This window comes from Anomaloglossus baeobatrachus, chromosome 5, assembly GCF_048569485.1.
Source record: "Anomaloglossus baeobatrachus isolate aAnoBae1 chromosome 5, aAnoBae1.hap1, whole genome shotgun sequence".
In the NCBI taxonomy this organism is placed as follows: Eukaryota; Metazoa; Chordata; class Amphibia; order Anura; family Aromobatidae; genus Anomaloglossus; species Anomaloglossus baeobatrachus.
In genome coordinates this window covers 535871134-535896501 of record NC_134357.1, presented here as the reverse complement: position 1 = coordinate 535896501, position 25368 = coordinate 535871134, and the positions used below count along the sequence as shown (strand labels likewise).

Below are 25368 nucleotides of genomic sequence, written 5' to 3'. Positions count from 1 at the left end.
GCACCGCCACTGCCAGGCTTCTCATCTCTTCCCGTCAGTGGCTCAGAATGAAGAGGAACTGCGTCCACATCCTCTGGCACAGCTGCTCTGTTTCTTCCTCTATCCATGTCGTGGTCCCAGGGACAGCACGCTCTGGAGACCAGTTTCACTCCGCCATCTTGCCACTGCGTCTTCCAGGAACATTGTCGCAGAGTCCTGGCGTCCCTGCTCCACTTCCGCTAGTAACACATTCTGGTCCGCCCCTCGGTCTTTTCACAGCACTCTCTCGCTGACGTGACCCTCTGGGAACTTCCAGTTCTGGCCTCACTAGGAAGACGAGGGGCGGGGCTTAGGCTTTGCGTGCTTTCTCGGAGAAGACGGTATTTTGTTGCGAAAAAATGGCGGACTTGGCGGGAAACAGAATTTTGACTCGCGGTCTTCGGTTTTCAAGGCGCACGTCACCCAGGTAAGTGGATCCTGCTCGTCTCCTGTTCGTGACGCCAGGTTTTTCGAGGTGTACCGCTCTCGTAGCAGCAGCCGAGCCGCTCGGATCCGGAGCCACGGTGGCTCAAGGGGTCTCCGGACCCAGGGGTCCGCGCGGACACTCGAATTAAGAAGGAGTGGGGGAGTATATACACGGGATTTGGAAAGTTCGTGACGCCACCCACGGTGCGTGGTAAGTTAGGGTACCACCGCTGCTGTTGGGGATGCCCGGTGGCGGTGGTATGGCAGCAAGGTGTTTTAACCCTTCCATAGGGTTTTTCAGTACACTCACTCAGTCCAGAAATAACCACACCGACAGCTTGTAAACCACAGTTTTGAGCACCACTGCAGTTGGGAGGGAGCACGCTTCGGTCCGTGTCCTTGGTGTTGTGGTTAGTCTGTGACCCTTTCCTTGGCACCTGTGTTTTCTTCTTTGGACCCTCAAGTCTGAAACTTTTCGGGTCTCGCTCACCCGTATGGCTAACTCTCAGGGTTCACGCGTAGGATTTCTTTGGACTGTATTGGGAAAGTCCTATCTCATCGGTGTGCTAGTTCCCCGATTTTGGAGCGGGTTGGGGATGACACTTGAAGTCTTCACCCCCCGTCGGGTAAATTACTAGGACGCATGAAGCTACTTCCCGGCCTAGGGTCCACGTACCCCGTTGTGCCCTGGCCCCTATCCGGTGATAGCTCAAGGCCGCCGGCTGCCCTCCTCTGCAGTCCGTGCCCCCTGACACTATCCCCTGCGACCGGGGTTCCAGCTCCTACCAGGCCCAGACCAACGTCTGCCACCCAGTACTCAGGAGCCTTGCTCCTCCTGTGACCTCTCCTCACGAGAGTCACTTCCTTCTCCTTCCACTACCACTTCACTTCTCCTCTCACTTTCTCACTCTCCCCTACCAACTCCCCATGTGGGCCGCCCTATTCACTTCAGGCTCCCCAATGGTGTGGCTGGTGGGTACAGTGTAAGGCTATGTGCGCACGTTGCGTATTTACATGCAGTTACGCTGCGATCTGCACCGCAGCGTAATTGCATGCGTCCTGCGTCCCCAGCATAATCTATGAAGATTAGGCAGGAGCCGTGCGCACGTGGCGTATTAAAGCGCAGCGCTTCGGCTGGTGCCCGAAGCGCACGTTCTTAGAAGTGACATGTCACTTCTTTTGTGTGTATTGGTTGTAATGTCGGTCTCTGTCTGTCTGTCGGTCTCTGTGTCTCCTTGTCGGTCGGTCTCTTTCTCTCACTCTCTCTCTCTCTGTCGGTCTATCCCTCTCCCCCCTCTCTCATACTCACCGATCAGCTGCACGGCTGTCACACTGCTGGCGGCTCCTCCTGGTTTTGAAAATGCCGGCCGCCCATTATTCAATCTCGTATTCCCTGCTTCCCCCGCCCACCGGCGCCTATGATTGGTTGCAGTTAGACACGCCCCCATGCTGAGTGACAGCTGTCTCACTGCAACCAATCACAGCTGCCGGTGGGCGGGTCTATGTAGTGCAGTAAAATAAATAAATAATTAAAAAAAAAAAACGGCGTGCGGTCCCCCCCCCCAATTTTGATACCAGCCAGGGTAAAGCCACACGGCTGAAGGTATTCTCAGGATGGGGAGCCCCACGTTATTGGGAGCCCCCCAGCCTAAAAATATCAGCCAGCAGCCGCCCGGAATTGCCGCATGGATTAGATACGACAGTCCCGGGACTGTACCCGGCTCATCCAGAACTGCCCTGGTGCGGTGGCAATCTGGGTAATAAGGAGTTAATGGCAGCCCATAGCTAACACTAAATCCTAGTTAATCGTTGCAGGCGTCTATGAGACACCCCCAATGATTAACCTGGTGAAAGTAAATAAACACAAACACCCGAAAAATCCTTTATTTGAAATAAAAGACAAAAACCACCCTCTTTCACCACTTTATTAATCCCCAAAAACCCCTCCAGGTCCGGCGTAATCCACGAGGTCCCGCGATGCATCCAGCTCTGCTACATGAAGCTGACAGGAGCGGCAGTAGAACACCGCCGCTCCTGTCCGCTCCATGCAGAAACTGAATTGAATCGCGCTGTCAGCGGGGACGTCACTGAGGTAATGCCGGTGTGTGTGCTGTGATGATGACGGCTGTAGTGTCGGAATGTGTGCGGGGATGTCGGGATGTGTGCGGGGATGTCGGCGGTAATGTCAGGATATGTGCGGGGATGTCGGCGGTAATGTCAGGATGTGTGCGTGGATGTCGGCGGTAATGTCGGATTGTGTGCCGGGATGTAGGCGGTAATGTCAGGATGTGTGCGGGGATGTCGGCGGTAATGTCGGGATGTTGGCGGTAATGTCGGGGTGTGTGCGGGGATGTCGGCGGTAATGTCGGGATGTGTGCGGGGATGTCGGGATGTGTGCGTGGATGAAGGCGGTAAAGTCAGGATGTAGGCGGGAATGTCGGGATGTGTGCGGTGACGTCTCTCAGGTTACCCGCGGCCACAGGTCTCGGGTGGAGGACTCGAGCTGGCCACGGGTAACCTGAGTGACGGCACCGGTGATCGCGTGGCTCACTGCAGTCACTCAGATTTGCGGTCACAGGTGAGTCCTTCACCTGTGACCGCAAATCAAGCCGCGGCACACAGACAGCCGCGCGATCACAATAAAGTCGGGTGAAGTTCACCCGAGTTCATTCTGATCGCGCGGCTGTCTACCGCAGCCAGCCATGTGTTCTTTTTGGCATTACGGTCCCAGTCGGCTCTGCTGCAAGTCTATGGGGATGCAGCAGAGCCGAGTGGGACTGCACTGTCAAAAATGTGCACTCTGGATGCTTTTCCCATGGCAGAGAAAGCATCCAGAACGCTTGAATTCTGCAGGAATGTGCGCACGTTGCGTTCTGCCGAATGCGTTTCAGAACGCAGCTTTTCGGCTGCGTTCTGAGACGCACATGCAGTGACTATTTACGCTGCGTAATAGAACGCAACGTGCGCACATAGCCTAACATGTTCCTAGGGTTTTGATTGGCTCAGCTGTTAGCAACACCAAAGGACCAGGACCCGTAACCAAGGAGGGTGGATACTGTGCTGAAGGGCAGATTGCACAATACTCTGTGACGACCTGATAGGCCAGGGCGTCACATTTTCATCACTTTAAATTATATTTGTTTCCATCTTTTCAATCAACCTTTAACATTCATCAACTACTGAGATCTTTCAGTTTTGATTATTTTTCTATCTACTGGATATTGAGGTACAAAGATATATTTTTCTTGTAAGATAAGATGGAGGCGGCTGTATATTTCTCTATCTCTTTTTATGCCTCAGATAGATAATGGCTGCTCTCTCCGTTACCTCAGATACATGGAAGATGCCTTTTCTCTTTCCTCGTCAAGAATGGAGAATGTTCTCTTTCTGTCTTGTTTAAAAAAAAAAAAAAATTCACTTAAAAACATTTTAAAACTTTATTTTTTTTGCTGAGTGAACTGGTTGTTCACTTAGCTCACTGCAGCCTATTTCGGTAGTTGAGTGAGAATCAGAGTCCCCTTTATTATCACATCTGAGTGGTAACAAATGCAGCGAGTAGTCTGTATTTATGATATTCTAGTATATAGAATCCGAGAATATAACATCTTCATGTTCTATCTCATTTGTTTCCCCTTATTATTTTCAGTAATTATCTCATTATAATACAATATCGGATCCTCTCAGTGGAGATCTTCTACAGAAGACAGTTTTCTTGATTGACCTTTCAAGGATGGATATGGACAAAGACAAGAAGGCGCCGAGGATATTACACCTCACACTAGAGATCCTCTTCCGGCTTACTGGAGAGGTGAGAGATTCTGATGACGTCACATTACATCATTCTTATCTATGGGAATAACAGATGGACAGAACTGGAGAGGTGAGGACTCTGGAAATGTCTGTAGTGAGATTTATTACTGTGTCTCTCCATAACCAGGATTACACAGTAGTGAAGAAGACCTCTAGTGAGCGCTGTCAGGCCCCTGTGTCTGAGGGATGGGGAAGACCCCTGAGCCCAATCACAGGGCCTCCACCTCACCCCCTGATACATGAGGACATCAATGACCAGAAGATCTTAGAACTCACCTACAAGATGATTGAGCTGCTGACTGGAGAGGTGATACTGCTGGGAATGCTGGGACATTATACAGTAACGCTATGAAGGGATCGGGGGATGACGGTATCATTGTATGTGTCAGGTTCCTATAAGGTGTCAGGACGTCACCATCTATTTCTCCATGGAGGAGTGGGAGTATTTAGAAGAACACAAAGACCTGTACAAGGACGTCATGATGGAGGTTCCCCAGCCCCTCACATCACCAGGTAATAGACAGGACTAAATATACACGGCCTATAATTATCTGTATATAAGGAATGAATTCAGTCCCTGTATGTGTCTCCTCCAGTTCTATCCAGTAAGAGGACAACACCAGAGAGATGTCCCCATCCTCTTCTTCCACAGGACTGTAAACAAGAAGATCCCAATGTTCCTCAGGATCATCAGGTATATGGAGAAAAGATGCCATGAAATCTCCCTATGATGTGTAGACGGCTGTGAAGGTCTTGTGCTCAGTCTTGTTTTATCCTGCAGTATTATATGTTTTCTACTTGTGTAATGAGAGCGGTGGAGATGGCAGGATTAGAGCCATGACTTCTCCCTCTGTCTGTAAGGCTCTGTGCGCACTAGTCGGATTTTCCCACGGATTTCCCGCGGATTTGCTGCATGATTCGCTGCAGAAAATGTTCTTAACCTTTCTGCAGTGATTCACCAGCAAATCCAATGGGAAAAAAAATGCTGTGCGCACTAGGCTGATTTTGACAGCTGCAGGTTTTGCTGCGAGATTCCCGCAGCAAAAACAATTGCATGTCACTTCTTTTCCGCAGGTAGCTGCGGGATTTCACTAATGTAATTGTTAAATCCCGCAGGGAACAACCTGTGAACAAACCGCATGTGGATTTCGGTGCGGATTTGGTGCGGGTTTTTTCCGCAGGTGCGGAAATCTTTGAGAGCCTGCGGAATTTTCTTAAAAAAATTCCTCCATTTTCTAGTACGCACAGGGCCTCAGTGTGCAGATTCATATGACAAATGGTTGCCTTTTTTTAAAATCATCAACTGTTGCTGCTACTAAATGGAGCCTGTCACCAGTTTTTTAATATCACAACAAATAACCTTTTACTGCTTTTCTTAGGCATTTAACAAATGATTACATTGTCTGATGTCTTCCCCTGTACACCCCAAAAATTCTATTTGATTTCGTCCTGCACAGTATTTAAATGAGGCTGGTCCGGACCGATGGGACCTTGAGGCGTCTGTTCCTCCTCTCTGCTCATAAAAGACCTATGCTTTGCATGCAATAGGGCAGAGCAAAATGCATCTGTGTGGCCAGTGATGCTGCTGCGCAGGCGCAAGACTTCATTCAGGTATGTGGATGATGAAATTCGTGTCATCCAAATCAATCAGAGCAGAGGAACAATTTGAGGCTCCATCCTAAGTGTGTGAGGCATGAAAAAGGAGAATGAATTTCATCAACCGCAAAAAGAAGTACCGTATTTTTCGGATTATAAGACGCACTTTTCCTCCCAAAAATTTAGAAGGAAAATGAGGGATGTGCCTTAAAATCTGAATATACCGTAGCTTACCGGGAGGTGAATTGGCAGGGGCTGTCTGTGCAGATCTTGTGTGCGGCTGGCAGGGTGCCTGTCGGGGCGTGCGGGCAGCCCAGTGCCTGTTGGTGCCTGCAGACGGCTGCATCTCAGCCCGGCGGCCGGCTGCTTCTATGTGCGAGTGGGCGGGCGGCCTGCTGGATGCTACTCTGGGCGGTTGGGTGCCTGTGTGGACTGCGGTGGCTGTGCGGCGGGTTTCCTAGTCTGTCCGCAGCCGGCAGGGTGCCTGTCGGTGCGTGCGGACCACCGGGTGCCGGTGGAGCCTGCCTTTCTGTCCTGGCGGCCACTCTGTGCGGGTGGGCGGCCGGCTGTTGCCTGCCACTCTGTGCGGCCGGGTGGCTATGCGGACTACGGTAGCTGTGCGGCGGGTTTCCTAGTCTGTCCGCGGTCCCAGCTTCAAATGATGGCGCCGGGAGTCAGAGCATGCGCAGATGGAGCTTTTGTATGAGAGTTCCATCTGCGCACGAGCTGCTCCAGGCGCAATTTCTTTGAAGCCCGGACCACAGACAGACTAGGACACTCGCCGCACCAGCCTGCTCCACCACACAACCACTGCACCTTCCGCTGCCACCACTGACCCGCTGCCAGCACAGCCTCTGCCTCCTATGACCCCGCTCTACCACCGCTGCCGCAATCCTCTGATAAGACAACACCGGAATATAAGGCGGATCCCATTTTTTCTTTTTTTTCTTTGTCGCTCCATTGGGAGACCCAGACAATTGGGTGTATAGCTATTGCCTCTGGAGGCCACACAAAGTATTACACTTAAAAGTGTAAGGCCCCTCCCCTTCTGGCTATACACCCCCAGTGGGATCACTGGCTCACCAGTTTTGTGCTTTGTGCGAAGGAGGCAACACATCCACGCATAGCTCCACTTTTTAGTCAGCAGCAGCTGCTGACTATGTCGGATGGAAGAAAAGAGGACACATATAGTGTCCCCAGCATGCTCCCTTCTCACCCCACTGTATGTCGGAGGTGTTTGTAAGGTTGAGGTACCCATTGCGGGTACGGCGGCAGGAGCCCACATGCTGATTCCTTCCCCATCCCTTTTTACAGGGCTCTGGGTGAAGTGGGATTTACCGGTCTCCAGGCACTGAGACCGTGCTCCATCTACAGCCCCTGGAGAAGATGCTGGATGGAGCGGAGTACATCAGGGACATGGCCCTGCTTCCTCAAGGTACTCTGTGTCCCCGTGCATTTGGCGCTCACACCGCAGCATGCTGGGTGTTGTAGTGCGCCGGGGGACATCAGCGCTGCGGCGCCTGTGCCATAGCCTCATTCAGCTTAGCTGAAGCAGGCACACTTATGGGACTCGGCCGCGCCGGCCGCTGGGACTGCGGCACGGCTGGCACTTGTAGTGCGCCGGGGACTTCAGCGCGGCCTGCGCTTTTACGGCGGCCGCGCTGATAACTACAGTCCCCGGCTTTTGCGGCCTGCTTCCGTTCGTTCCCGCCCCCAGACCTGCCAGTCAGGAGAGGGGCGGGACGCTGCCCACGTCTAGGACTCGGGCGCGCCGGCCGCTGGAACAGCGGCGCGGCTGGCACTTGTAGTGCGCCGGGGACTTCAGCGCGGCCCGCGCTTTTACGGCGGCCGCGCTGATAACTCGAGTCCCCGGCTTTTGCGGCCTGCTTTAGTTCGTTCCCGCCCCCAGACCTGCCAGTCAGGAGAGGGGCGGGACGCTGGCCACTTCTAGAGCGGTCGCGCCGGCCGCTGGGACTGCGGCGCGGCTGGCACTTGTGGTGCGCCGGGGACTTCAGCGCGGCCCGCGCTTTTACGGCGGCCGCGCTGTTAACTCGAGTCCCCGGCTTCTGGGCCTAGTCTCCCTTCGTTACCGCCCACAGCCCTGACAGTCAGGGTAGGGGCGTGACGCTGCATAGAGCAGAGCTGAGAGCTGGAGTATGTTTTGCATACTCCACCCCTCTCACTGTGTGCACTATGAATCCGGATTCCCGCACTTTCTCAGGCACGCCCACGGCTTCCTTCTCTACAAGGACACCGGCAGCCATTAGTGTCAGTTTCTGTACGATACAGAGACAAGTGTGGAAGACCCTGGCATTCTGATAGTCACACAATCGCTGTAACAGGCGTTAAGCAGCACCTGTGGTGCTAACCCCACTAGTGCAGAAGTGCACTTATAGATATGCTTGTACTATATACATTGCACTGTTTGGTCGCACGTTGTATATACCCTCCTGGATTATGCGGAGGAGTTATCAGCATATTCTCTGTGTAAAACAAAGGTGCAGAACCACATGTTTTTCTATACAGCTGGTACAGCATGTACGGCTATACGGCCGGCAGGTACATAGACTCCCATTGTATGCACTAATGGCCAGGGGATGAGGACGGTGTCTGCAGTATTTACTGACAGTTTTTCTGAGACTATGGCTATGATACTAGAAGCCTAGCAGTCCGGACATGTCTCTCACAATATGGGCACTGTTGAATCATTGATCCATGGCCCCCCTCAGTGTGAATAACTAACAGCTCCGGGAATGTCACACGCATCCCAGAGTCACGGCTCTGCACGGACGTCAGTCCCAGACAGCCTAAGTGGGCTCGCTATGAGCGGCCTCGGTTTCATCAGGGTCCTAACAGAAGGACTCGCTGTGTAATGAGGCGGAAGTAGCGGCTCAGGATACTGATCCTGAGACCGCTCTCAATCTGGATACACCTGATTGTGACGCCATAGTAAATAATCTTATAGCGTCCATCTATAGAATGTGGGTTATTTCTCACAACTCCTCCAGTGGAGGAGTCAGCTTCACGTATTTTTCTGGACCACTCTGCCTTCAGAGAGGCAGTCCAGGAACACCACGCTTATCCAGATATGCGCTTCTCCAAACGGCTTAGGATACACGCTATCCCTGTCCCCTGACTTGGTCAAGGACTGGACCCAATGTCCCGAGCGGCATCCTCCAATCTCCAGACTTGTAGCTAGATCCATAGTTGCAGTGGGAGATGGAACTGCAAACTCAAAGATGCCACTGACAGACAGATGGATCTCTGGTCGAAAGCCATCTATGAGGCTGTCGGCGCACCGTTGGCTCCGGCATTCTCTCCATTGGGGCACTCCAAGCTATTTCAGCTTGTCTTACACAGATTGACACGGTTACACGTACATCTGTGCCGCAGGTGGCATCCTTAACCTCTCAAATGTCTGCATTTGTTTTCTTACGCGATTCAGGTTGTCCTGGACTCTGCGAACCGTGTGGCGGTAGCCTCCGCTACTCCGTGTTTTTAAGCAGAGCCTGGTCTGCTCGTTAAGTGAATGGAAGGCAGATTCTGCTTCCAAAAAAGGTTGCCTAACCAGTTGCCTTTTTCTGCTGACCGACTGTTTGGTGAGCGTTGGATGTAACCATCAAACAGTCCAGGGGTAAGGATTCATCCTTTCCTCAGCCCGGACACAACAAACCCCAACAGAGCAAGAGGCAGTCGGGGTTTTCGGCCTTTTCGAGGCTCGGGCAGGTCCCATTTTTCCTCGTCCAAGGTGGACTCAAAAGGATCAGAGGAGCTAAGATTCTTAGCGGGCTCAGTCTCGCCCAAAAAAAGCGACAGTCGGAAAACCCGCTTCCAAGGCGGCTTCCTCATGACTTGCGGCCTCGGTCGGTAGCAGGCTCTCCCGCCTTGGCGATATTTAGCTGCCATAGGTCAATGACCATTGAGTGTGAGACATTCTGTCTCACGGGTACAGGATAGAGCTCACTTCTCGTCCTCCAACTCGATTCTTCAGAATTTCTCCACCTCCCGGCCGGGCCGCTGCTCTTCTGCAAACAGGGTGCACTCTATAGGCAGAAAGAGTGATGACCCCCGTTCCTCTTCAGGAACAAGGTCACGGTTTTTACCCCAAATTCTTTGCGGTACCTATAACAACGGGCCGTTCCGTCCCGTTCTGGATCTAAAAATGCTCAGCAAGCTCGTGGACACCAGGCGGTTCCGGATGGAATCCCTCCGCCATGTCATCGCCTCAAGGTCCCAAGGATATTTCCTAGCATCATTAGGCATCAAGGATGCTTATCCACACGTGCCGATTGATCCAGAGCACTAGCGTTTCTACGCTTCGTTATAGGAGACGAACACCCTCTGTTCGTAGCTCTACCTTCCGGCTAGCGACAGTCCAACTGGTCTTCGCCAAGGTCAGGGCAGCAGTAGTCACAGTCCTGCACTCTCAGGGTCACTCTGTGGTCCCGTATTTAGACGATCTACTTGTCAAGGCACTCTCTTAGGAAACATGCCAACACTGCCCGAACGTTGCGTTGGAGACTCTCTAGAGTTTTGGGTGGATCATCAACTTTTTAAAGTCAGATCCGACCCCGACCCTATCGATAACATATCTAGGCATAGAGTTTCTTACTCTCTCAGCGATAGTGAAGCTGCCGCTAGACAAACAGCATTCACTACGGGCTGCAAGCTCTTCTTTAAGAACCAGTCGCACACATTGACACGCCTCATGCACTTCCTACGTAAGATGGTAGCAATGGAGGCAGTTCCTTTCGCGCAGTTTTACTGCGTCCACTACAATGGGACATTCTCCGCCAATGGGACGAGGAGTCGACGTCCCTCAACAGAGTCGTCGTTCTTCTCAGGCGGCCAAGGAATCTCTACGGTGGTGGCTTCTTCTCACCTCTTGGTCAAAAAGAAGGTCCTTCCTATCCCCGTCCTGGGCGATAGTTACGACAGACGCGAGTCTATCAGGGTGGGGAGCAGTTTTTCTCCACTACAGCGCTCAGGGTACGTGGACTCAGCAAGAGTCCACTCTTCAGATCAATGTTCTTGAACACAGAGCAGTGTATCTTGCCCTACAATCCTTCCAACAGCGGCTGGAAAGCAAGCATATCCGACTTCAGTCGGACAGCTCCACAGCGGTGGCATACATCAACCACCAACGAAGAACGCGCAACCGGCAAGCCTTCCAGGAAGTCCGGCAGGTTCTGATGTGGGTGGAAGACACGGCATCCACCATATCCACAATTCACATCCCAAGTGTGGAAACTAGGAAGCTGACTTCCTAAGTCGCTGAGGTGTGGCCGAAAGAGTATGGTCTCCTCACCCGGACGGGTTTCAGGAGATCTGGCGCCGCTGACAGAGGCCGGACGTCGATCTAATGGCGTCACGGCACAACAACAATGTGCCAGCTTCATGGCACGGTTTCACAATCATCGAGCTCTGGCGGCAAACGCCTTAGTTCAGCATTGGTCGCAGTTCCAGCTACCTTAGGTGCCACCTCTGGCATTGTTGCCCAGAGTACTGCGCTAGATCAAGACCGACTGCGGCCGCGCCATCCTCGTCGCTACAAATTGGCCGAGGATGTTGTGGTACTCGGTTCTGTGGTGCCTCACGGTAGGCTAACCGGGGGCACTACCAGACCAATCAGACTGGCTGTCTCAAGGGCCATTCTTCCATTTGGATTCTACGGCCCTCAACCGGATGGTGTGGCATTGAGTCCTGGAACCTAGTGTCGTCAGGATTACCTCAGGACGTGGTTGCCACCATGAGACAGGCTAGCATACCAACGTCCGCCAAGATTGACCACAGGACGTGGAAGATGTTCTTATCTCGGTGCTCGGCGCAGGGTGTTTCTCCCTGGCCGGTTGCATCGTCTATGTTTCCTTCCTTCCTGCAATCTAGGTAGGAAAATGGGTTGTCACTCAGTTCCCTTTAGGGACAAGTCTCAGCGCTATCTGTATTTTTTCAGAAACGACGACTTCCTCAGGTACGCACGTTCCTACGGGGAGTTTGTCTTCTCAGCACTCCGTACAAGCGGCCGTTAGAGCCCTGAGATCTGAACAAGGTTCTAATTGCTCTCCAGATGCCGCCTTTCGAGCCTTTGAAGGATGTCTCCCTTCCCGTTTTTCACGGGAAGTGGCCTTCTAGTAACGGTCTCGTCTCTTAGGAGAGTTTCCGAGCTAGCAACGCTCTCATACAAACTCCCTTCCTGGTCCTTCACCAGGACAGGGTAGTTCTGCGTCCGGTTCCGGAATTTCTCCCTAAGGTGGTATCCCATTTTCATATCAATCAGGATATCACCTCACCTTCTTTGTGTCCTCGTCCAGTCCATCAATTTCAGAAAGATTTGCATCTGTTGGTTCTGGTGAGAGCACTCAGGTTCTACTTCCCGCATGGCGCTCCTGCGCCACCCGGATGCACTCTTTGTCCTTGTCGCTGGTCGGCGTAAACAGTCGCAAGCTTCCAGATCCACCCTTGCTCGGGGGCTCGAGGAACCAATTCTTGAAACCTACAGTTCTACTGGGCTTCTGGGTCTCTCAAGGCCGAAGGCCCATTCTACCAGAGCCGTGGGTGCATCCTGGGCATTACGGCACCAGGCTACGGCTCAGCAGGTGTGTCAGGCACCCACCTGGTCGAGTCTACTTACTTTTACCAAGCATTATCAGATGCATACCTACGCTTCGGCAGACGCCAGCCTAGGTAGATAAGTCATTCAGGCGGCGGTTGGCCACCTGTAGGAGAGGGCCGTTTGACGGCCCTATCATGAGGTATTCTTTTACCCACCCAGGGATTGCTTTTGGACATCCCAATTGTCTGGGTCTCCCAATGGAGCGACAAAGAAGAAGGGAATTTTGTTTACTTACCGTAAATTCCTTTTCTTCTAGCTCCAATTGGGAGACCCAGCACCCGCCCTGTTTTCTCGGGGTTTTTCTGTTTTTTCGGGTACACATGTTGTTCATGTGGTATGGTTCAGTTCTCCGATGTTTCCTCGGATTGAATTGGTCTTTAAACCAGTTATTGGCTTTCCTCCTTCTTGCTTTGGCACTAAAACTGGTGAGCCAGTGATCCCACTGGGGGTGTATAGCCAGAAGGGGAGGGGCCTTACACTTTTAAGTGTAATACTTTGTGTGGCCTCCAGAGGCAATAGCTATACACCCAATTGTCTGGGTCTCCCAATTGGAGCTAGAAGAAAAGGAATTTACGGTAAGTAAACAAAATTCCCTTCTTTTACCTTTTTTTATCTCTAAATTTGGGGTGCGTCTTATAAAACAAAAAATACGGTAGATTAAAACATCACATTCATTGTAGTACATAAAAATCGAAAAGGAAAGATATACAGAAAATGAGGCCTCTTGTTTTGTTTTATTTTTTTGTTGGTAGGTTTATTTTCCTTCTGGTAGTGGAGGGGGTGGGGAGGTGGTGTTAAGATATTACTTTTGTGATATACTGTACATCTTCTCTCTCTCTTTTTACTAAGCAGCAAATCAATCACTATGGAGCGCCTCCCGTGTCTCCCCCTTTATTCTTTTGCATATGTCATTATTCTGTGTTGCACATGGCACAGGTACTGTAATATTTCAGAGAACACTGCCCTTGAGGTACTTTCCTTGCACTTGCTGTCTAATTTTTTAAAATTATTCTTAGGTATTCACCATCCTCCGTATCTTACCCACTAATTGTTTGCTCAGCGAGCAGCATGCTACACTCAGTATTGTCAATCGCCTTCAATGTTGTAGTTTACTCCTCCAGATTTTTAACATGAGATTCCAGATGGCCAACATGCTCACATCTTCCCAGCGATATTCAGTTGTTTGTACCTATATAAAAAAAAACCTCCATCTCTACCCTCCATTATCCAAACAAACCGTTAAAAATAATAAAAGGTTGGGAAAATGAAACACAGGCCTAAAATGTTTTGTTGGGTTTTTTTGTTTTTTTTTAAACCCCTGGTTTAATTTCTTCTTATTTTTTTTTTTAAACTCCACTTGTTTCCAAGCCTCTTATTGAGCAATCTTCGGTATTGAGCAAATTCATCCTAAGTGGAGCTCAAAAGTTCTATTACCGAACTGTCATTTTTACCAGAGGAAGCAAAATAATGGGAGGATAACACAGACAAGGGTCATTGACACCAGGATTGTAGAAATCATGGTGGCAGGAGGTGTAACCACAACCAGGCCCATGCAGGAGGGAAGCCTGCCTACACACTATTTTCAGATGTATTGCAGCACAGAGACCACCAGCTTCCTGCACTGCAATACACGCCGCCAGCATCACAATAATATGTCCCATTCCTGACAGAATGATTACTATTTTTTCTCCATGTTGGTCTATAGAACTCACTGATTGATTTATATTGATGAATTTTTGCAAAATGGAAAAAGGATAGCAATTACATAATTATTTTTGCAATTTTCATTGTAAATTGTACCATTACTGTGATACCCAAAAATGTCTTTTACAAAAAAACACAGAATAACTGGATAAAACAGTGTAATTCTTTGAAAAAACTGAATCTAATGTATTATTATTTTTTCTGCCTCAAATGGCAATAATCAACACGCTGCTACCTCTATTCAGGTCCCTACAATATCGGATCCTGTCAGTGGAGATCTTCAATATAAGAGAATTTTCCTGATTGACCCGTCAAGGATGGATAAGGACAGGGACAAGATGATGGAGAGGATATTACACCTCACCCTAGAAATCCTCTTCCGTCTTACTGGAGAGGTGAGAAATTCTGATGACGTCACATTACATCTTTCTTATCTATGGGAATAACAGATGGACCGAACTGGAGAGGTGAGGACTCTGGAAATGTCTGTAGTGAGATTTATTACTGTGTCTCTCCATAACCAGGATTACACAGTAGTGAAGAAGACCTCTAGTGAGCGCTGTCAGGCCCCTGTGTCTGAGGGATGGGGAAGACCCCTGAGCCCAATCACGGGGCCTCCACCTCACCCCCCGATACATGAGGACATCAATGACCAGAAGATCCTAGAACTCGCCAACAAGATGATAAATCTGCTGACTGGAGAGGTGACACTGCTGGGAATGCTGGGACATTATACAGTAATGCTATGAAGGGATCTGGGGCGTGACGGTATCATTGTATGTGCTAGGTTCCTATAAGGTGTGAGGACGTCACCGTCTATTTCTCTATGGAGGAGTGGGAGTATTTAGAAGGACATAAAGATCTGTACAAGGACTTCATGATGGAGGTTTCCCCATCCCTCAGATCACCAGGTAATAGACAGGACTAAATGCACACGGCCTTTAATTATCTGTTTGTAAAGAACAAATTCAGTCCCTGTATGTGTTTCCTCCAGTTCTATCCAGTAAAAGGACAACACCAGAGCGATGTCCCCATCCTCTTCTCCCACAGGACTGTAAACAAGAAGATCCCAATGTTCCTCAGGATCATCAGGTAGATGGAGAGAAGGTGCCATGAAATCTCCCTATGATGTGTAGACGGCTGTGAGGTCTTGTGCTCAGTCTAGTTTTATCCGCCAGTATTATATGTTTTATACTTGCGTAATGAGAGCGGTGGAGATGGCAAGATTAGAGCTGATCATAGATGTGAGTTCTCCATCTGTCTGTGACTTTTACAATATTTGTTTCAGGGTGAAGATAAGACCATTATTAATACTACAGAGACATATATGAGGAGTGATGAGCAAAGTAAAGAGGAGATTCCTACACATGACTACCCAGGTGAGCAGTGACCACTGAATGCAGAGAAGTCACAGATTCTTCTCAGTCACCGGCTGTGGCTGGTTTATTAGCAGTGTAGTCCCATATTGTAATGAAGTGGTCACCAACTCCCACCCAAAATTGTCCCCATTACTTTTGGGTATTTTAAGTCTTTTTTCTGGAGTGAGACAGGTTTTAGTTAAATTATGCAGCCTCGAGGTGAACCCTAGCCCCTGTGATTTGAAGATGCTGACGTTTAGCTGCCCATAGCTCTAATCTGCAAAGCCCAATGACCAGGTACGTAGAATGTGTTGACAACTTAGAAAATCGCGTGAAGAAAAATTTCCGTATGTTTTGGTCTTGCTTGTACAGTCCATGTACAGTGAGAGCCAACTGTGAATTTCTTTTTTTTTTTTCCAGTCTTATTATTAAGATTGTCAAATATAAACATAGAAAAGAGAATACAATTTTATATATGTATGTGTGTATATATATATATATATATATATATATATATATATATAGTGCAGACCAAACGTTTGGACACACCTCATTCAAATAGATTTCTTTATTTTCAGGACTCTGAAAATGGTAGATTCACATTGAAGGCATCAAACTATGAATTAAAACATGTGGAATGAAATACTTAAAAAAGTTGGAAACAACTGAAAATATGTCTTGTATTCTAGGTTCTTCAAAGTAGCCACCTTTTGCTTTCATTACTACTTTGCACACTCTTGGCATTCTCTTGATAAACTTCAAGAGGTAGTCACCAGAAATGGTTTTCCAACAGTCTTGAAGGAGTTCCCAGAGATGCTTAGCACATGTTGGCCCTTTTGCCTTCACTCTGCGGTCCAGCTCACCCCAAACCATCTCGATTGGGTTCAGGTCTGGTGCCTGTGGAGACCAGGTCATCTGGCGTAGCACCCCATCACTCTCCTTCTTAGTCAAATAGCCCTTACACAGCCTGGAGGTGTGTTTGGGGTCATTGTCCTGTTGAAAAATAAATGATGGTCCAACTAAACGCAAACCGGATGGAATAGCACGCCGCTGCAAGATGCTGTGGTAGGCATGCTGGTTCTGTATGCCTTCAATTTTGAATAAATCCCCAACAGTGTCACCAGCAAAGCGGACCCACACCATCACACCTCCTCCTCCATGCTTCACGATGGGAACCAGCCATGTAGAGTCCATCCATTCACCTTTTCTACAAAGACATGGTGGTTGGATCCAAAGATCTCAAATTTGGACTCATCAGACCAAAGCACAGATTTCCACTGGTCTAATGTCCATTCATTGTGTTCTTTAGCCCAAACAAGTCTCTTCTGCTTGTTGCCTGTCCTTTGCAGTAGTTTCCTAGCAGCTATTTTACCATGAAGGCCTCCTGCACAAAGTCTCCTCTTAACAGTTGTTCTAGAGCTGAGACGGTGTGTCCAAACTTTTGGTCTGTACTGTATATATATATATATATATATATCTATATATATATAATATATATATATATATAGATATATATATATATATATATATATATATATTTTTATTTAAACCACTCACCTCCTCCACTCTTTTTTTGGTGCATACACTGGTGGAGTAAGGCCTAAGGGCCCCTTATTCCAGCAATCAACGTATCGGTCAGTGTGTCTGCTTTATGGAGGGTCAGTGCAGTGCAGCATAGGGCAACTAGAGCGATGGGAGTATGGTATACTGTATATAGGGGCTTATGTGCTGGTTATAGTGTATGTTGAAGGATATGTTGGGTTCATACAGTATATAGGAGACTTGTTCATACATATATAGGAGGATATGTGGGGTTCATACAGTATATAGGAGAATATGTGGGGTTCATACAGTACCGTGTTTCCCCGAAAATAAGACTCTGTCTTATATTATTTAACCAGAATGCAATTGTTGGCATTGAAACTGCTGAGGTAAAGTGAAAGCTCAGCTCTGATTGGTTGCTATGGACAGCTAGACCCTTATAAAGTGTAACCAACATTCTAGAATTCTGTTCTATTCACTATATAACGCTGAGCTGATGATGAAATGCGGGGGGGGGCAGTGAATATAGTCTCACATGATCATTCCAGGCTGTAGTTGCCAGGGATGATCACGCGGGCAGGCTGTTAATTATGCGCGCATCCCCCGTCCATCATCCCACCCACCTCTCAGCGCCGGCTTCAGCGCTGAGAGATGATGGTCGGGAGGATGCGGTGCATATGAAATGAGCAGGCCCTTGTGGTCACGGTAGACACTGCTACAGCCTGCTCGTGCCGCCGATGACCCGCCTCACCACCACCGCACCCCTTCCCTGCAGCTGTCGGACTATAAGACGCACCCCCCACATTCCTCAAAAATTTTGGGGAAAAAAGTGCGTCTTATAGTCTTAAAAATACGGTATTCACCAAATTTGGGGATTAAATTACCTTTTAAAGTAACTTGGAGGGGCCTTAGAAAATTGCACTCCTCATAGTATCAAAAACCACGTATATTCAATACATTTCTTAACCCTTAAATTGTGTCACAATAATTGCCAAGGAAACTTATCAGACCTTAACGATCAAACGTCAAACACATTGTGTCTCGGATACTGCTATGCAGGGTCGCCACTCTCACTACGGTGTAAAAAGGTCCATGAATAGAAGGTGAAGACGATGTGGAAAACTGTTCCAATTCGAGCAGAGACACTGACACATATGCAACATGGGCAGACATCTTGCCATGTGTTGGGGGTCCATGTTCTTGAGAAAGGGGGAGAATTTTTTTTTTTTCCATTATTTTGCAACTACTTCTGAATCCAACAATTTCCTAATGTTTGATCACATGGCAGGGCTCCAAAGGGTTGGAACGCTATTTGGCTATTGGAACAGGACACAGATTATGTTGGATTAGCTTGTGGACATCATTTGCAGAACCCTGCAAATGCACACAGCAAAGTTTTTAAGTACATTCTTCCCAGTACAGCAATGCTAAACATGTGGAAGATAATAGTGGAACATATTAGAAGTTTTTATTTTATAATTTATTCCTACTTAACATTTTTTTGGTGACCTATTATTCTAATATTTGGGAGGCAGAATTATCAAAAAGGGTCAGACATCATGCTGTAGTGGTTCCTACTCTGATATCTACTGTTAACTTGTGCACTGTTTTTGTCTTAATTGAATTTCGCTAATTGAATCCTAATTTCAATGGATATTTCAGAATTTTTTTCAAAATGTAATTTTTAAGGTTATTTTATTAAAAAATTATAATCTTTATTCTTGTCAGGTGCCTGTACGACGAGATCACAGGGAAAACTGAGATCTGCAATTTGTAAATCAGATGAACATGCAAGCATACAAGATATAACTGCAGTACCTGTCAATATTCCAGATATACAATCATCCCTATACAGCAAAAATTTATCATCTGATTGTATTAAACAGGTCGTATCTTCTGATTCATCACAGACTATTGAGAAAAATAAAAGTCACAAAACTGGCGTTAATAATCAAACTGCTCTTACAGCAAAACAGACATTTTCAAGTGCAGAACATGGAAAAAGTTTTTCCCTCAAAATGTCTTCTGGAACACATCAAAAAAATCATACAGAGAAGAGATTTTCTTCTTCAGAGTGTGGCAAAAATATTAATCAGAAATCAGAGATTTTTACACATAAGAGAGTTATTGCAGGAAAGAAGCCATATTCATGTTCAGAATGTGGGAAATCTTTTGCAAAAAAAAAAACTTGTGTCAGGCATCAGAAAACTCACACAGGGGAGAAGCCATATTCATGCTCAGAATGTGGGAAACATTTTGGTAGAAAATCGCATCTTGTTAATCACCATAGAATTCACACAGGAGAGAAGCCATATTTGTGTTCAGAATGTGGCAAATGTTTTGCATCTAAGTCACATCTTTTTCAGCACCAGACTATACATACAGGGGAGAAGCCTTTTTCATGTTCAGAATGTGGGAAATGTTTTGCACTTAAATCACATCTTGTTCATCACCAGATAGTACATAGTGTGGAGAAGCCTTTTTCATGCTCAGAATGTGGGAAATGTTTTGGAAAAAAAGAAATATGTGTCAGACATCAGAAAACTCACACAGGAGAGAAGCCATATTCATGCTCAGAATGTGGGAAATGTTTTGGAAATAAAGAACATTGTGTTAGACATCAGAAAACTCACACAGGGGAGAAGCCATATTCATGCTCAGAATGTGGGAAACATTTTGTTAGAAAATCGCATCTTGTTAATCACCAGAGAATTCACACAGGAGAGAAGCCATATTTGTGTTCAGAATGTGGGAAATGTTTTGCATCTAAGTCACAGCTTGTTCAGCACCAGAAAATACATACAAGGGGCAAACCTTTTTCATGTTCAGAATGTGGGAAATATTTTGCAGAAAAATCACATCTTGTTCAGCACCAGAATATACATACAGGGGAGAAGCCTTTTTCATGTTCAGAATGTGGGAAATCTTTTGCACTAAAATCAGATCTTGTTCAGCACCAGAAAGTACATGCAGTGGAGAAGCCTTTTTCATGTTCAGATTGTAAGAAATGTTTTGCACTAAAATCAGATCTTGATCAGCACCAGAAAAGTCATACAGGGGAGAGGCCTTTTTCCTGCTCAGAATGTGAGAAATGTTTTGCACGTAAATCACATCTTGTTGAACATCAGAAAACTCATACAGGGGAAAAGCCTTTTTCATGTTCAGAATGTGGGAAATGTTTTGCACGGAAGAAAGATCTTGCCGATCATTGGACAACTCACACAGGGGAGAAGCCATATTTATGTTCAGAATGTGGGAAATGTTTTGCACATAAATCTCATCTCGTTGATCATCAGAGAAGGCACTCAGGAGAAAAGCCATATTCCTGTTCAGAATGTGGAAAATGTTTTGTATATAAACATCTTGTTGTTAGACATATGAGAACTCATACAGGGGAGAAGCCTTTTTCATGTTCACATTGTGGAAAATGTTTTTCACATAAATCAACTCTTAATCAACACCAGAAACTTCACTAGAGTTTTTAGAGGCATATTCATGTTCATAATGTGGGAAATGTTTTAATTAGAAATTACTTTATTGTCCATCAGAGAACTCACACAGAGGAAAAGCCCTTTTTATGTTCAGAATGTCGAAAATGTTTTACCCACAAATGGTATCTTCTCGAACATCACAAATCTCAAATGGGGAGAAGCCATATAGAAAATAAGTGTTTTACTTGAAATTCAGATTTTGTTGGGACACCACGAAAGTCTCATATGAAGAAAAATGATATATTGTTGCATACTGTATAAGAAAAAGCTTATGAGACAGTGAAAGTAAAGACAAGACAAGGGGAAAACAATTTTGAACTTATATTAGAATTAACAGATATTAGTAACTGCATATATTTCTATCTAAAAAGGAAATAAAAAGTAATATTCTATGAGAATTGAATATTTCACATTGTATATTAATATATCGACAAAGGTATTGCTAACCCTGCTCCTGAAACACCACCAATACCCAACATTTCCTCCTCCCTCTTCTACCTAACACTCAAACTCAGCGATCTGCCATTTATTAGTGTTTTAATACACAATCTCTCTGTGAACAAAGTTCTTTTACTTATCTAACTTACAGTAATAAATATGTTCATATTGCAAATCACTATTAATCTATATGATCCATTCCTTTTTTGTAATTCCTTCGGTGAAGATTGGGTACAAACACACATACTTGTCCAAACTCCTCTGTGATTGTAATACTGCAGCTGTAACAGTGAAGTACGACAATTAATGGATAAAATCATGTCTCGCTGCTCCACCTGCAGAACTGAAGATAAACAGCTCTCAAGGAACATAAAGAAGCAGTAACAATAAATTCCAATATATAAGACGGGAAGATACTAGTATCCTGCCTTAAAGGTGAGAAACGTTCTACTTGTAAATCATATTTTGTTTACCAGCAACAAAATCATGGGGAGAAACCACATATTTTCAAGAACTGTATAAGAAAAAACTATAACAGAGGAAGTAACAGTAATGACAAATAACAAAGCTAGAAATTTAGATCTTAATAAGAAATAATATGTAGCGTGTGGCCTGGTCAGCAATGGAGCAGGACGTGAGGCACAGGAGCTCTGTCGGCATGGCCGATTAAATGATAAGGTGAGATAGGGACAACACCTTAACCGGCGCCTAGAAGTCAGTGATACGAGTTTGAACATATCTGGTCAGGCGGTGGTGGAGGTGCATGTCTGAGGTCCGGAGGTCCTGCAGGCTGGAGGCAGAGGAATGCTGACAGGAGACTGGAATTGCGGTGCACGGCAGGCATATTCTGATGACATAGAGCTGAGCAACCCAGAAATAACCGCCTGGCGCATTCACATGACCCACCACAACATGGCGTGCCATGTCGCTCAGGTTGCTGCAGGGAGACTTCCAGAGCCTGGAGGAGGCTGGAGATGCTGCAGGTGCCACTTATGGAGGACCAACAGGACCCACAGAGTCAGCAGCAGTGTCTTCAGAAAGGCAGTGGTGGCAGTCGCAGAAACATGAATGCTAGTAAGTCCAGCCAAAGGTCCAGAGATTCCAGTAACTATCAATCCTATGACCTAATCCAGCCTCCAGATCTGGTACCTTGAGTTATAATGGGTAGTGAGTGACCTTCGATGTGTTTTTCTTCTAATTGCGGACACCTTATTTTGTCCCTTTTCCAATAGGAGAGGCCTAGGAAAGGATGGCCAAACGAAAGAATAAGGAATGTGCTTTTTATAAAGCCCCGTTACCATCAGAGGGACAAAATGATTTATGTACGTCATCTATTCATAAAAGTATTTGCGAGCAGGACCCTCATTTTGCAATCTTGCGGCCACAATAGCTGGATTGCAAGATTTATTAAGTCATGTCATAGGTCTAATCCTATATTTTGTCCTGAGATTCCACCTTGGCATTTAGGCTATGTGCGCACTAGGCGTTTTTCGTGGCGTTTTTCGAGTCCGTCTTTGTTCAGAAAACTGCATGACTTTGCTTCACCAGCAAAGTCTATGAGTTTTCATTTTTGCTGTCTGCACACAGCGGGTTTTTTTTAGCTGCGTTTTTGTGATGCCCACAATAAAGCAGCATATAAATTATTCCTGCGTTTTTCACCTATTGAGTTCAATGAGATGTTCAAAAACGCAATGAAAAACGCAAATTGCAAATATAGCTGCGTTTCTATGACTAAAAACGCAGCTATAAACACAAGGGGTGGATAGTACAGTCACGTGTACAGGAAGAGGATTCCTTGTGTTGGTAAACACAGAAGAGTGAATCCTCCCAGTACCGCCACCCCTGGTTCCAACTCCCGTCCGGCGCCATGTCTGGACGGGAGGTGGAAGCATCTTCGAAATGAAAAGTGAACAGTAGAAAAAAAAAATATACTCACCTGTCTGCAGACTCCCGAAACACATGCGATGGCTGCAGGACCTGCCGTTTATCAGATGATGCGGTCACCTGATGGCATCAGCTGATCGTATAAGTCCAGCGGTGAGACCGGCTTTTTACCGCCCGGCCGGCTTAAACTATCAGCTGATGCTGTCTGCACAGAAGTGGGTAGTTTTTGGGTTTTTTTTCCTACTGATGCATCAGCTGATTGTATAAACGGCTTTTATACAATCAGCTGATGTGTCATGTGATTCAGGTCCTTGAACATCTTACACATCATCTGATCGCTTTGCCTTCCAGCAAACCGATCAGATGATATTGGATCCGGATTGGACATCACGGGACCCTCGACCCAGGACTACGGCGAAGGGGGGGGGTTTATTTCAATAAAGATGGAGTCACTAATTGTGTTGTGTTTTATCTCTAATTAAAATATTTTTCTGTGTGTTGTGTTTTTTTAAACTTTACTAGAAATTCATGGTGGCCATGTCTAGTGTTGGCGTGACACCATGAATTTCGGGCTTAGGGCCAGTTGATAATACACAGCTAGCTCTAACCCCATTATTACCCAGCGAGCCACCCGGCACCAGGGCAGCTGGAAGAGTTGGACACAGCGCAAGAAGATGGCACTTCTATGAAAGCGCCATTTTCTGGGACGGCTGCGGATTGCATTTCGCAGCGGGGGTGGCCAGAAAGCTTGGGCACCCTGCGCTACAGATTCCAATCCCCAGCTGCCTAGTTGTAACTGGATGGACACAAAAATTGGGCAAAGCCCACGCAACTTTTTTTCATTTATTTCATGAAATTATTAAAAAAAAAAAAAGGGCTTCCCTATATTTTTGGTTCCCAGGCGGGTACAAATAGGCAGCTGGGAGTTGGGGGCAGCCCGTACCTGCCTGCTGTACCTGGCTAGCATACAAAAATATGGCGAAGCCCACGTCTTTTTTTTTTTTTTTAACGTTTTTGAGCAAAAAAACTGCATACAGACAGTACTGGATGGAGGATGCTGAGCCTTGTAGTTCTGCAGCTGCTGTCTACTCTCCTGCATATACTAGTGGATGGAGTATGCTGAGCCTTGTAGTTCTGCTCCCCCTTGTAGTTCTGCTCCCCCTGCATCTCCCTCCAGCATACAGTTCTGGATGGAGCATGCTGAGCCTTGTAGTTCTGCAGCTGTCTGCTCTCCTGCATACACTAGTGGAGAATGAAGAACAGATTTAATAAGTAAATGACATCCGATCTTTTTTTTGTTCTTCACCAATCTTTAATGGCATTGTTCCCTGAAAAAAAACATATGAAAACGCAGTGAACAAAAATGCAGCCAAAAACGCACCAAAACGCATGCTTTTTTTGATGCGTCTTTTGCCACGGGTGCGTTTTTGTGTGTTTTTTGCGGCAAAAAATGCACAAAAATGCAGCGTCAAAAAAACACAGCGTACGCACATAGCCTTAAACTTTGTTTTAGATGCTCTAACTAGGAGTTCCTTTGAACCCCTGCAGGAAGCCTAAATAATAAATCTAACCCTCAAAGTTGTATCACTGATAGCACTGACATGAGCTAAAAGAATCAGTGACATGCAGGACTTAGGGGCCCTTTGCACACTACAACATTGCAGGTGCGATGTCGGTGGGGTCAAGTTGAAAGTGACGCACTTCCAGCGTCGCTCTCGACATTGTAGTGTGTAAATCATTTTAACTACAATTACCGAGCGCAAAAGCGTTGGTATCGTATGATCGGTGTAGTGTCGGTCATTTTCATTATTTTGGCTGCTGCGACGGTACGATGTTCCTCGTTCCTGCGGCAGCACACATCGCTGTGTATGAAGTCGCAGGAGCGAGGAACATCTATTTGCGTCCCGTCTGCAATGCGGAAGGAAAGAGGTGGGCGGGATGTTTACGTCCCGCTCATCTCCGCCCCTCCGCTTCTATTGGCTGCCTGCCGTGTGACGTCGCTGTGACGCCACACGACCCACCCCCTTAGGAAGGAGGCGGGTCGCCGGCCAGAGCAACGACGCAGGGCAGGTAAGTGCATGTGAAGCTGCTGTAGCGATAATATTCGCTACGGCAGCTATCACAAAATATCGCAGCTGCGACGGGGGCGGGGACTATCGCGCTCAGCATCTCAGCATCGGCTTGCGATGTCGTAGTGTGCAAAGGGCCCCTTAGGCCCCTTTCACACATCTCCTCCTTGTACTGGATCTCTGCCCTGGCACTGGCCAAGCACTCTTGCACTTTGTTAATGGGTAAGCAGCAAGTGCACTATTTATTTGTATTGTGATTGGAATGAATAAAATCTTTTTCTCATGTCTTCATGGGTCTGCTGCTTGCCCATGTTGTTGCATTAAGGTTTTCTATTGTGGCAGATGTCTTTTGTCTGGGAACAACTTTTCTCTGAGACTTTTTTTCCTGCATACTATGTCTTCTATTGCACTGTGATTTT

The 25368-nt window shown here is 46.9% G+C and overlaps 1 protein-coding gene across 1 annotated transcript in view; it reads left to right on the top strand.

Moving 5' to 3' along the window:
* The window catches only part of LOC142312178 (uncharacterized), a 35804-nt gene extending 10436 nt beyond the window's left edge, over positions 1-25368 (top strand). The window contains exons 4-13 of the mRNA XM_075351077.1: positions 4091-4252; positions 4382-4561; positions 4644-4767; positions 4851-4948; positions 14413-14562; positions 14692-14871; positions 14955-15078; positions 15162-15259; positions 15456-15546; positions 18796-25368. Of these exons, the coding sequence (XP_075207192.1) occupies positions 4175-4252; positions 4382-4561; positions 4644-4767; positions 4851-4948; positions 14413-14562; positions 14692-14871; positions 14955-15078; positions 15162-15259; positions 15456-15546; positions 18796-20543 (2871 nt within the window). The 5' untranslated portion in view covers positions 4091-4174 and the 3' untranslated portion in view covers positions 20544-25368. The remainder of the gene's footprint in view (positions 1-4090; positions 4253-4381; positions 4562-4643; positions 4768-4850; positions 4949-14412; positions 14563-14691; positions 14872-14954; positions 15079-15161; positions 15260-15455; positions 15547-18795) is intronic.